The following is a 14493-nucleotide window of genomic DNA, read 5'->3' as shown; positions in this document are numbered from 1 at the left end:
AAGGCGACACCAAAATATCTTCATTTTTCAAGTTGTACAGTAGAAATAATATTATATAATATATAAATTATTATATTCTAAATGCAAATTTCTTGAGAGAAACTAACTACACAAATGAAAATAAGTTATAAATCTTGCATCGCAGCGGTGCTATGTAACAAGAAACAATTCGCTTAAAATTAGGTATAAGACATGTGTAAACTGCTTCGTAATACGTATAAAGTAAAAGTAAACAGTTTTCTAGCTTGACACATCACGTGTCTATATATCTTAATATTGTTAAAATTTGGAGGTGTATAGGAGGTATTGCGTCCTTCAAGGACAAAAAAAATAGCTATGTTTAAATGTAATAATGTACTGATGTATTCATCTTTTGTATCAACTTATGAAATTATTTATAGTATCTTTTGGTAATATCAATAATGAAAATCAAAATAAAAATACGCACTCTCTAAAGTATACGATAAGAACTATACGATTGAATTACTTGTTAAATGACATGTCAGTGCACGGATTAGAAACTGGTTTCATAATGAATAAATTCAATGTGTAATGAAACCTAGCTTCCTTTCCAGTAATAACAGGAAAAGTCATTCATAAGACAATTCATCAATTTGATCAAGTACATTGTGGTATGAATACACGTTAGGTAACACGATCTTTGATACGACACAATCTCAATCACTTCTTTCAATACTATGTCCTTTTTTCATGGATTTTAATGCTTTTTCCCGAAGCTTTTTTTCTAACTCTTCCGTATTACCTTCACTTACATCAGATTCGTCAGAATCCGCGACCTTCTTCTTTTTGTGTTTTCTATGTTTCTTGTGTTTCTTATGTTTCTTATGCTTTTTATCCTTCTTCTTTTTCTTTTCCTCTATTTCGCTTTCCTGTATAAATCGAATTTACAAAAAATTTACAAAAGATAATATTTATTATTATTATTATATCTTACAATATTATATTTAAATACCTACCTCTGATTCACTTGTACTAGTTTTTGTCTTTTTCTTACGTTTCTTTTTAACTTTCTCCTCGTCAGAGCTATCATCAATTTTCCGCTTCTTCTTCATATCTTTCTCCGCAATATCTTCATCGTCCGTGCTCGAATCTCGTTTAGATTTCTTCGATTTTGTTTTCGTTTCCTCGTCACTGGTTGAATCTTTCCTTGTTTTTCGCGTTCTAGTTTTTTCATCTTCGGAAGAACTATCTCTTCTTTTCCTCGATTTTTTCGGTTCGTCGTCGGAACTCGAATCTTTCTTAGACTTTCTTGACCTCGACTTGTCATCTTCATTTTTAGTTCTTTTTGATTTTGTATCTTCTTCTCCAGACGAAGAATCTTTTCTAGATCTCTTCGCCTTTTTTATTTCCTCCTCTATTTCCTTTTTCGTGCTACGCTTTCGTGATTCACTTTCAACTACTTCACGTTTTCTATTGTCCTTTCTATCTTTACTTCGATCATCTATTGAATCTAATAAAAAAAACTCGTATAAGTATATTATCCTAACGATGTATATATATCCATTTGAAAATAAATATTGATCTAGATCTTACCTCCCCGACTTAAATCTCTCTTTTTATTTTTATCTAGATGTTTCCTGTCATCTTCAGATTCTGAACTAGAACCTGCCTTGCTCTTGTCAGATTTGTCTTCATCGGAAGAAACTTTTCTAGACTTCCTAGACCTATCTATCTTCTTTACCTTCTTTTTCCCTATAAATTCATTTATATAATTGATAATAAAATGATGAAAATGAATTCTCTTCATAAAACGAAATTTAATTTATTCTTTACCTTCGGTATCACTATCATCGGAATCCGTAGATCCATCTCGTTTATCTCTTTTTACTCTTTTTATAGAATCAAGTGGCTTTTTCGGTGCTATTGTTTCAATAGACTTTTGCCCAGTTCTCTTCTCTTCCGATGTAGGTTTACCAGATTTAGTTGTTCTTTCATCTTTTTTCAACAGAAAAGCGTCGCCAGATGCTAGACTTGGTTCGCCTATTTTTGGTGATTCTGCCTTAGAATCTTCTCTACAATTAAAATATTATGTCATTATGCACATACATAGAATAAAGATATATATATATATATATATATATATATATATATATATATATATATGTGTGTACATACTTTGAAGTTTGTTTTAACTTAGCAGCTGCAATAATGTCTTCTGTCTTCTTAAATGGTGAAGGTGTACGGGACAAACTCTTAGAGAACTAAAATTTTATTTATACGGAGGTTAAAACATTTATAAAAATAAAAAGCAAATAAAGAAAAAACGAAAAAAGATTTTTTGTTACCCTATGTCTGGTGACAGGAAGTGCAGTTATCTGTTGTTTCTTTGGCGAAACGCTTGGTTCAGCCTTTTTAATAGAGACGGACTCGGTCTTTTTCACGTCTTTTTCAGCCCGCTTCATAGGTTCTTCCTTAAGAATCTTCTCCTTCTCTTTTCTCTTATTCTCGTCCAACTGTTCCCGCTCGTGCTTCTCTTGAGATTTTCTTTCGGTTGATTTTCTGCAAGCACACGTGTGTAAATATTAATAAAAAAAAATAATATTAACATAAGAGTATTAATAAAACGCGAATCAAAAAATACTCATATAACTGGATAACCGTAGCTTCTGAAAAGAAAGACATAGGAAAGAACGACATCATACTCACCTAACTGTTTCATCCTCATTGCTAGAGGTACTACTCTCGCTACTTTCCGAGCTACTTGACTTAGACCTTCCGTTTCGCAATTCTTTTCGCGATCCCGTGTCGGTCGATCTTTTAACTTTATCATCAACCTTCTTGTCTCTCGTTTTATCCTTCCCATCCTTCGAACGATCGGGAGATCGTTTCCCGTCTCTCATACGATCCACTGATGATCGTTGATCCCTAGATCTCGATCTACGATCCTTATCCCTTCTATCTCTGGAACGTTCTCGTCTACTCGATCTGTCACGAGAGGATGATCTATCATACCTGTGTGATCTATCCCTTCCATCGGGCGAACGACGTCTACTATCTCGACGATCGGGTGATCGTCGTCTATCGCGCCTCTCCGACGATCTCCTCCTACGATCCAAAGATCTTCTTCTACGCCTGTCTCCAGGACTTGGAGATCTTCGACGATATCTAGCCGGGCTCCTACGTGGCGGACTTCTGAAAGAGATAACATTTTTTATTAAAATAACTCCTCCTCTATCTTTCTCATGTAACATTCGCAATTCAGACGCACCTTCGCCTACTAGGTGCTCTGCGTACAGACGGTGGCCGCATGTTACGATTTCCGCTGTATCTGTCCAATCTTTCTCTCTCTCTTTCTCTTTCTCGTTCCCTTCGTCGATCACGTTCTCTGTCCAAAGATCTCCTGAAGCGCATAAAAATAATCCTGATTTAAATAAACCATATATAATTGTAAAATTCCCATGTAAAATTCTATGTAAAAATCCATATAAAATTTAATCAAAGGAATCTATTTCTTTACCTTCTTGTCCTATCCCGTGATCTATCTCGCGATCTATCACGTGATCGATCTCGCGATCTATCGCGAGATCTATCTCTCTCCTTGGAACGGCCTCTCTCCTTACGTGGTGTTGGACTTCTTCTTTTGGGTGCTGATTTTCTCTCACGACTTGAATCGCTGTCGCTACCACTGTCATCTTTATTCGTTTTTCTATAAGATCGTTTGGCTTGCACACCATCTTTCTTTTTTCTTATTTCAAAATCATTTTTATCCTTTGCACCCTTGTCACCTTCCGTTCCAGAACTACTGCTAGTACTATTATCTCGTTTTCGATTAGAATCGAGATTGTCCTTTCGTTTGTCGGATGATTTTGAACGAGATTTCGTAGATCTCGAATCGCTCGACACGGATCGTGATTTTCGAGATTTACTTCTATCGTCGCTTTTTGATCTAGATTTTTTCGATCTAGAATGTGATCTACTGCGAGATCTAGAATTCTTTGATTTCGATCTTCTAGACTTTAAACGCTCTTGCGAACGTGACTTAGATCTTCTTGACTTTGATCGAGATCGAGATCGAGATCTTCTAGATCTAGACTTTGATCGGGATCTTCTTAATTTCGATGCAGGTGAACGTGATCTACGTGATTTTGAATCTCGACTAGGTGATTTAGATCTAGATTTCTTCGAACGCGTTCCTGGTGACTTGGATCTTGATCTTGATTTCTTCGTTGTTTTATCCAATGACTCGGGTGATGGTGTACGATTGTTCTTCTTTTTACCATCAGCGATGCTCATTAATTTTGCTTGTAATCTAGATATTGCAACGGCTGCTTCCCTAATACAATATAATAAATATGTGATAATACACATATTTGTGAAAGAAAAAAAAAAGAGAAGAAAAACATCAAAATACTTACGGTTTAGTTTTAACTGGCATTAACGGTATTGCATTTTCAGGTTGTGGAGAATCTTCACGTTCGACTTTAATATCTGACATATCTTTTCCGTTATCTTTAAGAGAATTCTTGCTGGGCGATCTCGAAGTAGATCTCCTTTTTCGGCTGGATCTATCACGATCTCTGTGTCGATCTCTCGATCTACTTCTTTTACTTCTATGTGAATAATATTAATGTAATTAATATAATAAATGCAAAGTATGCGAATTATTATCATTCGAATGGAAGAAAATGTACCTGTCTCTATCACGATCTCTACTTCTATCTCTTCTATGCTCTTTTGATGAAGCACGTTCCTTTTCTTCTTTTTTTATCTTGTCCGTCTCATCCTTTTCTTTTTCGCGTTCCTTCTCTTTTTCTTTTTCTGCTAAAGATGCTTGAAGCTTTTCTTGTTCTTCCTAAGTAATATATTACAATATTTTAAATATATATATATTATATTAATTTTATAACGTTTACTTATTATCATACAATATATTTAATATTATAAGCTTTTAAACCAATCAACCTAACTTCTTAGTACATGTTATTTAGCTTTTCAATTGTTCTAACTTCTGACAGCAATTCATGACAAGACAAGTGGATAAATTTATATAGTATGCCTTGCAAAATGAAAAAAAGAAGAAATATAAATTAACGTGAATATATTTACTTTACATGCGAAATTTAGAGAATGATGTAATTACCAATCGTTTTTTAATCTGATCTTTCTTTTGCTGTAAGAAAGCCTCTGGAATGCCCGTAACACTTTCTTGAGCAGAGACCAAAAGGTCCCACAATTCACCCATGAAAGATCGAGCATTCCTTCCATTCAAGAAACCCGTGAGGTTGATCTGCATTTTTCGGGGGTCAGGAAACTGTAAAATACATAGCATAAAAATTTATCAATTTACAAAATCTTAGCTTTAGCTCGTTCAAATTCTAAACATTTGTAAAAAAAATTGTACTCGTATGTATACCTTTATGCGAGCATTATATAAAAAAAATACAAAATCATTATCCCTAATTTATAACTAACTGCTTTTCCCCCTCGAAAAAGCAGATTTATCTCCATATTAGTGACATATCTTACCCATCGCATCACAGTCCGCATATAAAATTACCTACAGCGAGAGGCAGTACTTGCTAAGAAAAATATCTAATTTATCGATAAATGCAGAAATATCTCAAGCATACAGATACCTTTAAGTTCTTCGCCATTTCACTGAATGCTATATTGAAAATGCTGAAATAGGAAAGTCAAAAAATTAATGCAGAATAAAAGGATTACCATTTCACCAACCTGTTCCATTGACAAAGACTGTCAAACCATTGAAGAGATACCTCCAGCGTAGACTGGAAATTTTTCTGAATTCCCTGGTAATACCAGATGATGATCGGTGTTTTTCTGCAAGCAGCAAGTAGAACCGGCTCCGATAAAAATCCATGCTTATGCAACATGGATAATGCCCGATGAAGATGATTTTCAGCATGCAACATCGGCTGTATACTGCAGCTACACGTAGCTCCCAGCAGATCTCGGTGTTGATAGATGACTGCAGTTGACAGGAATCGGAAGTTGAAAAGATGATGTTCCCATGGAGAAAGCCTCTGGAATGCTGCCGACGCTCAAATCCCAGATGAAAGCTGGGTACAGCTCTCATAACAGCAGCTCGACATCAGACCACTTCTATCGAAGTGGCAGCTATGACGAAGACAATACTCGTGGCTGCAGTCACGAGCTTCGTCAGCTACTACGCCAAGTGATGAAACACCATAGATGAAGAGCTCCAAAGTAGGATGAAATAAACAGGATCGGCAGAATCAGCATGATGCGGTGAAAGTATCGATGCAAAGTCGTTTCCCTCGATGACGTTGTAATGAGGATGCCACTACAGCCAAGATGCTGAAGATTCAGCAGTTGTTCTAAGCTGATGTTGATATAGCAGCTGCCAACGGTTGACGCTATGGTCGACGGCTGATACAAAGGCGGCCATACGGATGTAGGGAGGAGCACATCCGAATGCCATTTGGACAAAAGGGTTGAGCCCCACCAACGGTCTCTACTTATACTAACGGGGAATTCAAACATATGCGATAAGACATTACGTTCACACATTCAATTTGACAAGATCAGCTACATCAGTTTTCTTTTGTTGAAAATGAATATGCTTGGAGGAGATACTTGGATTCACAAAAATCAGGATACTCAGGAACAGTGACATTTAACCAAATTAAAAAGCAAACAGGCAAGTACGATAAATACTATCTTTTCTGCCTTGTTGCTTTACGAATCCAAAGTCAGCAACTCGTGCAGATTTTGGATCTAAACGTCTGTAACTTATACCAAACATAGTGCTGAAATAATGTGTATTTATCGATATCCTATGATGAGGGGAAAAAGCCAAGTGAACGCATTTTATAATTCATTCAATAAAACGATACTAAATCTAAATTAGCTATATCGCTGGATCTATCCAAAGTGATATGATAGATGTCTTACCTTTTCTTCCAATTGATTATACACAAATTCTACCACAACGTCATCTTCCATGCCTAGAATCTGTGTAATCTTCGTTGTTATCCATGGCTTTATTACATCCAGTTTTACCTTACTCATATCGACCTGAATATAAAAGAATATTATATAAACTGTTACATCCATTATAGATAACAAATACGGACAATATTGTAATTATAACCACCTTTTGAGTCAGAGAGTCACCAAATTTCATTTGCTTGAGAAGTTTCTTCTCCTTATCGCTGAATCTGGTATCCTGCGAAGCAGTTGTCCCCTGTGTTCACAGTTGAAATATTTATTAAGATTTACAATCGTAATGTATTCATATTACAAGTTTTCAAGGTCAAAGATAAATAAATCTGTTATACAATCTAAATATATTTGAGTTATCTTACCGTATACATCATCTTGGCAAGGTGTGGATGTTAAAAAAGTTCCGTGCGGAGAACGTAGTTCTCAGTCGGCTAAGTGCCAAAACTGATTCTTTTCTTTTTGTTTATCAACAAATGAATATCGTACAAATACGAAAATCTTATTCTTTGTAATACACAATTTCTATTACACGGTTATAAATCTCACAAATTTTGCATACGAACATAAAATTCTAACAAATTAAGTAGAGACGCGAATAGTGGATCAATCGGCCAACATGGCTGCTGCTACTATTTCTTCGAATATGAATCATTGAGAAAGGAAGTATATCATTAAAATCTAGTGTATTCCAATGCAAAGAATATTATGAAATTGGAAAGAAATTTCATCATATAAGTTCCTATTTTTTTTTTTATTTCTTTCTTATTTTCTATTGCTAATATTTTCTTTTCTACGCATTTTAGACCAATGAAGCCTAAATATTCGAAATTAATTTTCAATATATATTTATTCAAACATTTAAAAATGACAAAAACTACCAAAGTCATGCTACCTCAACAATACTACCAACCTAAAATTTCGCAGTATTTTTTTTTCTTCGATAAGTCGATAGTCATTTTATGTGATTGGATTTGTTTTAAAATGTATTATTAATAAAAAATTATTGTATAAATATGTAGTAAACAAAATTAATTTCTAAATAGAAAAATTGTGACGTAACCTTTAAAAACTTCTCATTGGACAATATTATTGTAAATTTCAGAATTAACCAATCAGGATTCAGTTCATTTAACTTTCGTTTTTCATCAACGGTAATTAATCAGAATAAAAATTAAATATAAAATAGCTTGAATACATTAAACAATTGCTGTATTTATTATTCAATTTAATAATATCTTTATTATTGAATTTACACGAAAAGAACATTATCTATCGAATATCGATAGTATGAGTGAACAAAATTAAAGTTTCCAAAGAAAAGTTTCTCAAGTAAAATTTAACTTTACAAATAATTTTTAAAAACATAACAAAAAGAAAAACGATATTGATAGATATATGTTATATGTTGTACATATGAAGAAAGATAACCTAATAATAAATAAAAAATACGTACATACATGCATTCAATAATTATCGATAGAAAAATTAGCACATATATTGATAGTTTTTCTTGTCTTCATTTTCCTGTAAACAGCAATGAAGTTAGCCGATTATTAACGATCTCTTAACGTATTTTTTAAACGTATTTAAACAGGAACATAACGTTAAAGAAATAAATTATTGACGAAACTTAATCTGAAAAATGGTTCGACAACACAGATGATTCTTCAATATTAACCATTAATTATTACAATTGTATATTCGTCAAATATTCATCCTCTAATAAGTAGAATAAAAGATGGAATGTAAGAAAAGAAATAGGTATGTGCTTTTCAGTAAGAATATGAATTTAAAATCGTGTTAACAGGTGTTGAGAATGGTGCAATCACATGAAGCTAAACTATCAATTAAGAGAAATAAAAATGTAAGAGACGCGAATCGAGGTGAAGGGTTCCGCAAAGTTGTAACGGTACATTACACTCATCGGAATTTACAGTAAAGTCGATTCGGTCAGCGTCCATCCATCCCGTTCATCGGTACAGCTTACCATCGTTCTCTTTCGAGGACGTAAACAGGGTCAAAAGTATATTCAATGTATCGAAAGAAGCATATCGTAGTCTCGAGTTTGTTTAAAATTATCATATTAAATTATAGACATTTAAAAAAAAATTTTCATTCCTTTCGAGAGTGTTCTTCTTTACCGACCAAGTTCGAAATAACATATGCAACTTTCGCTGACCTTAACCTTAAAAAACGACTGAAACATTGATTTAGTAATGCTATGAGTCAAGTTCATTGCTTTTGACCCTGTCTTTTATTTTACTTGTTACTTTTCCTCAAGAAGGACAAGATTCGAAAGTGGTTCTTTACACTATCGATAAGACCATTTAGCTACGTGTTCTTTATCGACCAATGAAAGTTATCGATGCAACATGCTCTCTTTTTCAAACTTGATTTGAAATATATATTCCGAACATGAATATATCAAAATTAATCGTTTAGATTGTAACGACTATTAAAAACAAAATAATGTGAAAGTTACGGTTAGAATTACTCCCCGTTTTCCATGAAGAATACTTCGATTATACGAGATCGTTGAATTCTACGATACACTTGCTTAAAACCGGCTCGAGGCGAGTCTAGTGAACTGGATTGTGAATTCCGAGACCAGATTCCGCGGACCTCGTCGCTTGCTCCAATTTACTTTTTTAAACTACCACAATATCATTGCTTTACTCTTCAACTACTTTTATATATGACTTCGAAAAATAATATGATATATTTTTTTTTTCCAAGACACATTAATACGATAAAAATAATTTTTTTTACATATTACAGTATATATAAATAATAGGAGCGAAGAAACGATTTGTATATCCTTATCAACAAAACATAAAAGTCTCGTGATAATTTTGTAATAGTTTTACATAGATTAATCATATTTTCTTACAAGTTAAACATTTTGTTAATATTAATTAATTACGTTAAATTTGAACTTCTTTATACAGTATGCGTATTGCGTACATATTTTTTGTTTGCCATCAAACACATTTTCCTATAATTTCGACGATCGCCTGAAAAAGTTCACTATTTCGATCGACGAGTCGGTCCTTTAAATTTTCATTTACGTCGTCACAATATTCGTATTATATCTCCTCATGTCTCATCCTTCTTCGTGTTTCTCCCTTTAATTTTAGAGAACTTCATCGAAGAAATTATTGGACATTATCATCAACGTTTCATATCTGAATTAGAAATGCTTCTTAGAAGCTTGGCACAACAGGCGCTTCGGATGCTGTACTCGCCAAATTCCTTGGCTTGCAGACGCAACCGCTCTCAACCAGCACGTAATCCTGACCGGTTAGGGTCACCGGCCCCAAAGGAATCACCAAAAACAAGTAAGGCACATATGTTTGCGTGCATTCACCATGGACTACATCGCATTCTTTCGATCTGAAAAATATATTCGTTTTATGTTTATTTTTTATATAATCAGAAAAAAGAAGACTCGATTGATATTCGTTTGCAATTATATCATAAAAAGGATTTACTTCGATTAAATATTTAACACTAGCCTTTATTCGAAAAATAATTGAAGAGTAGGCCAAAGTATGTTATTTACGAACATTAAGTATCGTAGAACGTATCTGGCCTAGTGTGCTACATTTGAAATAAAACGAATCGCTGACAGAACGACAAGAATTTTAATTCGAAACTCTCTCGTTTATATTTCAACAAGTTACACGTTTTCTTTTACATGATAGTAAGAGAAATTCTAATATTGATGATATAAATATAGAATACTTACTCGCAGACTTCGAATACGACTTGCTGAAGAAGATCAGGAAACTTTTGTACGATTGTCACTGGTTGACCACTCGTCAAACTGACACCATACATAGGTGCTGTGGTGTTATACCTTGTTTTACAGAGTCTGCTTGGAGAGCCGCAGCTTTCCTTTGCAGAAAATCCTCGACCTAAAAATTATAAGAAATAAAAAAATTAATGTAACAATCCATAAGCCAAAATATCAAAAGATCGATCAGAAGAAACATAGGGAAGGGCTAGATCCTTAGATCTATGAGATCAAAACGGAAGATGATCGACATCATGATCGAGAGGGGTCGTCTTCGCTCTTTCCTCGGAATTCCTCGGAATTCTTCGGAGCGACGAACGTGCACAAGTTGACGTTCGAAAGGAACGTGAGTGGGTCGCCTACGAATACCGTTATAAGCACAACGAACGATAACTGTATTGACTGGATAACATGGTGCCTTATTACCCGTCTTCCGTCCCAAAGGATTCCTTCTCATCAGAGGATAACTTTAAAGCGATATGACATGTAATACTATCTGCCTAGATAACTAAACTAAAAATGATTGACTTGGATCGATTTAGGTCATAATCATAACTCCGAATCGACCTATTTATGATTACAAAGAGATGCAAGAAATAATGACGAATAATTTCGCCTTCGTTCCATACATCTTTGAATCTTTATGGTTGACGGTCTTATGTTCGTTTCTATCTGACCACCCATAAAAAAAAAAGTAACTTTATTTTTTATTTCAGAATTCGGTCAAATTCATTTCCCTTGAACGTTGCAAAATTTATCAGGAAAAAGAATTTTATTTGGACAATTTATAAAAGAAATTCATTGAAAGAAGCTTTTCGTATTAATCTATGATGTCAGAGTGTAACTAATTTTCTTTCCTTTTAGTTTCCGTTAAAACGATTCGATACATCTTTTTTTTTTTTTTTTTTTTTTTTTGAAAGGTAGAATAGTTATGGATCATATTTAAAACTCACCATTTCGTGCATGACCCGTTATTGAGAAATCTCCCTGTGCGAGTTTGTAATTATGAAGAAGGGCTTGTCTCGTTATTTTGGGATCGGTAGTTTGAGACTGATGATATCTAGCGGTTCGACCATTTGCCCAAAGATTTTTAAAGGTTCTCAATATCGCAGCTCTGTAAATAAAAATTATTTCTTTTAATCGACAGTTAAAAACGATGGGTAACTTTTTTATAAATAGATATCTTCAAACACTTACGTAGGATATTGCACATTATTAGGTCCTATGCAATCTAGCGAGTCTGTTAATGCATCCCCCCATACATACTTCAATCCTAGGCCATTTCCTTCGCACTTTTTCGCGGTGTACACTTTGGCACACATCGCGATAATAATTAGAAATAATCCGAAATAATATTTATGCATCTGAAATAAAATAATGAAATATAGACGAAGAATTATGAAATCAACATGTACGTGCTATCTCAAAACTCGAGTTCGCAAGAAGATAAGAACATGTACTTTTTTACGTTTGTATAGTAGAAAGAAAAAGATGATTAACACATAAAGGAAAATAAAAAAAAAAAATAAAAGGAAGATACTAGAAAAGAAAAAAGGGCTAAAGCAATGAGAACCAAGCGTGTGCTTGTTCTCTAGAGCTTGAAACTTTTTTCCCTTTCGCGGCAACTCGCACGCATCGATGTGTCCGATCGTATATAGAATCTATTTGTGTTAGTTAGTTAGTGGGGTCACTCTCACGTGTGCAACCACGATTTCGAATGATGATTAGTAGTGCCGACTTGCTATCGGTATGCATCCTTATATGCACTTTCGGGTTTCTAGGTTGTTGGATCCATAATAATTTCCATTAGGCACATTCTCACAAGTATGAGACTGGATACTGTAGGAGTGAAAGCAGAATGTTGAATATCAAACTCTGATGTATCTTTTTAATACAAATTTCGAATGATCTATCTTTTTTGATAGATCTGCTTAATTACTATTTCAAATGTTGAATTTCATTGACTTCCCACGATTTCTTATACGAGTATACCAATTCAAAAACAATTTTTTACGCTTGATTCTTTTTATAATCAAAGCCGAACACCATCAAGAAATCATCGATGGATCCCGCTCAAGGTCGGTTAACGTTACCACGTTAACGACCTCCTTGCGTTCTTTCTCTCTCCCTTCATACACAAACGCACGCGCGCGCGCACACACATATATATACACACACAGAGAGAGAGTTTCGGCATTAAATGTATCCGTCTCTTCTGACATAAACACATCTTCACTCTTTCTATCTCCACACACTTATTATTTCCGCACGCAAGTCGCGATTTTGAAATCGAAAAGATCCATGCGAGTTATATCGAAAAAGAAAAGAAAAGAAAAGAAAAGAAAAGAAAAGAAAAGAAAAGAAAAGAAAATAAGGATATAACTCATGAGAATCGAATGAACTTGAAACAGTCCTACTTTGCGGCCTAACGGCCTTACATAACGGTCGTACCTAGTAGCCCTATCTACTCACATTAAAGTTCTATTTATTTATTACTTACATTTGTAAATTTAAAATTTTCATCGATCGTAGTATCTAAATCATTTTGATTTACAACGATTTAGCTTCTAGAATCAAAAATAGCTTATTAGGATATCTTAGAAACAGCTAATAGCATGTTTCTAATAATCTATCCGGAAGATTCTAACGGTAACGATGTATGTCTCATCCAAAAAGATTTTTTTCTGAACTCATGCCTTACCATATACCTTACACGTACGTTTTATTTATGTTTACTCATCCTTGCGGGTTCAATAACGGTATAAGCGTTTCGGTGACTCGTTTCACGAATAAATTATTATATTCGATTCTTATCTTCTTATAAGAAGGCAAATTTTCTCCGGTCATTGATTTTTTAGAATTATATATTTTGTAAACTATCCTCCGCAACGATCATTTATTATACTGTATATTTTTTTAATTTCCAAACTAAATATCGATGTTTATCGTAGACTAAAAAATATGTACATCTCTCATAATAATTAAATATCGTAATTTGTCAAAGATTATGTTACTTGCGATGCACATTTATAAAAATCTATAATAAAAAATCTACTGAAAATAGTTTATGTTAAATAATAAATAATTAAATTACATTTAAAATTGAAATAATACCCACGCAATTGTTAAAACTTTTAAGTTATTACTCACCTTGAAAAAAAATAGAGAGAGGGAGAGTCTATCCAGTAAACACAACGTGTTCCCCCGAATTATCTCACTCCCTTTTTAACAAAAAGATCGCCAAACTCTACGTAACATTAAACGAATTCGATTGCAATTATTAATGGAAAGATAATAGAGACGAAAAAAAAAGAAAAAGGGAAAAACGGGTGCACGAATCTCAAATGCCGGTCATGTCTCACTACACCGGATATGGGGTCGTACACCTCCGTCCTCGCAGGTGGATGTCCAGAGGTTGACTGCAGAGCACTGTAGAGTCCTAAGTAGCTCTCTCTGTGCTTTGCTGAAGAAGCCGTCGGTAAGAGGGGATAAAGCGGGATGTATTGCTCCCTATTTTACCTCGGAACTTTTTCCTTCATCGTGTATCGGTTAAGATAAATGAAGGGGGAAAAAAGAAAAAAGAATAAAAATCAAGTCTAAGTAACAGGAAATTATTATAATTATTTTTTTTCTTACCTCCCCTCTTTCTAAAGATCAAAATTATCTTCTATATTTAAAGCTTAATTTTTTTTTTCCAACAATTCTTGTATACTTCCGTTTTGTTACCAATGATTTGTGATGTACGTATA

The 14493-nt window shown here is 33.9% G+C and overlaps 2 protein-coding genes and 1 long non-coding RNA gene across 8 annotated transcripts; 1 reads left to right on the top strand and 2 right to left on the bottom strand.

Annotated features, from left to right (window-relative positions):
- Positions 1-5: 5 nt before the first annotated feature.
- Positions 6-7591, bottom strand: LOC124952140 (serine/arginine repetitive matrix protein 1-like). Of its 5 annotated transcripts, none has more exons than XM_047501559.1 (15): positions 7311-7591; positions 7100-7189; positions 6898-7020; positions 5102-5272; positions 4653-4813; positions 4377-4571; positions 3479-4294; positions 3230-3361; positions 2668-3153; positions 2307-2520; positions 2137-2222; positions 1795-2033; positions 1555-1713; positions 978-1471; positions 6-890 (listed from the first exon to the last, which is right to left on the bottom strand). In XM_047501559.1, exons 1-15 carry the CDS (start codon positions 7320-7322, stop codon positions 678-680), a joined length of 3591 nt encoding a protein of 1196 aa, XP_047357515.1. In that variant the 5' UTR covers positions 7323-7591; the 3' UTR covers positions 6-677. The 5 variants fall into 5 exon arrangements, with proteins under 5 accessions (XP_047357515.1, XP_047357521.1, XP_047357516.1 ...); XM_047501565.1 differs by having other exon boundaries at positions 2974-3153; XM_047501560.1 differs by having other exon boundaries at positions 4377-4568.
- Positions 7592-8393: 802 nt separating this feature from the next.
- LOC124952158 lies at positions 8394-11692 on the top strand. Its single transcript, XR_007101833.1, has 3 exons — positions 8394-8709; positions 10086-10286; positions 10385-11692. It is a non-coding gene; the product is annotated as an uncharacterized LOC124952158 (long non-coding RNA).
- Positions 9694-14187, bottom strand: LOC124952154. 2 transcript variants are annotated; one of them, XM_047501598.1, is made up of 5 exons: positions 13895-14187; positions 11942-12108; positions 11698-11858; positions 10697-10865; positions 9694-10341 (listed from the first exon to the last, which is right to left on the bottom strand). In XM_047501598.1, exons 2-5 carry the CDS (start codon positions 12106-12108, stop codon positions 10152-10154), a joined length of 687 nt encoding a protein of 228 aa, XP_047357554.1. In that variant the 5' UTR covers positions 13895-14187; the 3' UTR covers positions 9694-10151. The 2 variants fall into 2 exon arrangements, with proteins under 2 accessions (XP_047357554.1, XP_047357555.1); XM_047501599.1 differs by lacking the exon at positions 13895-14187 and adding an exon at positions 13245-13393.
- Positions 14188-14493: the final 306 nt, after the last annotated feature.

This window comes from Vespa velutina, chromosome 10, assembly GCF_912470025.1.
Source record: "Vespa velutina chromosome 10, iVesVel2.1, whole genome shotgun sequence".
Lineage (NCBI taxonomy): Eukaryota > Metazoa > Arthropoda > Insecta > Hymenoptera > Vespidae > Vespa > Vespa velutina.
The sequence above is the reverse complement of the archived record's forward strand: the minus strand, read 5'-3'. Positions and strand labels throughout refer to the sequence as shown.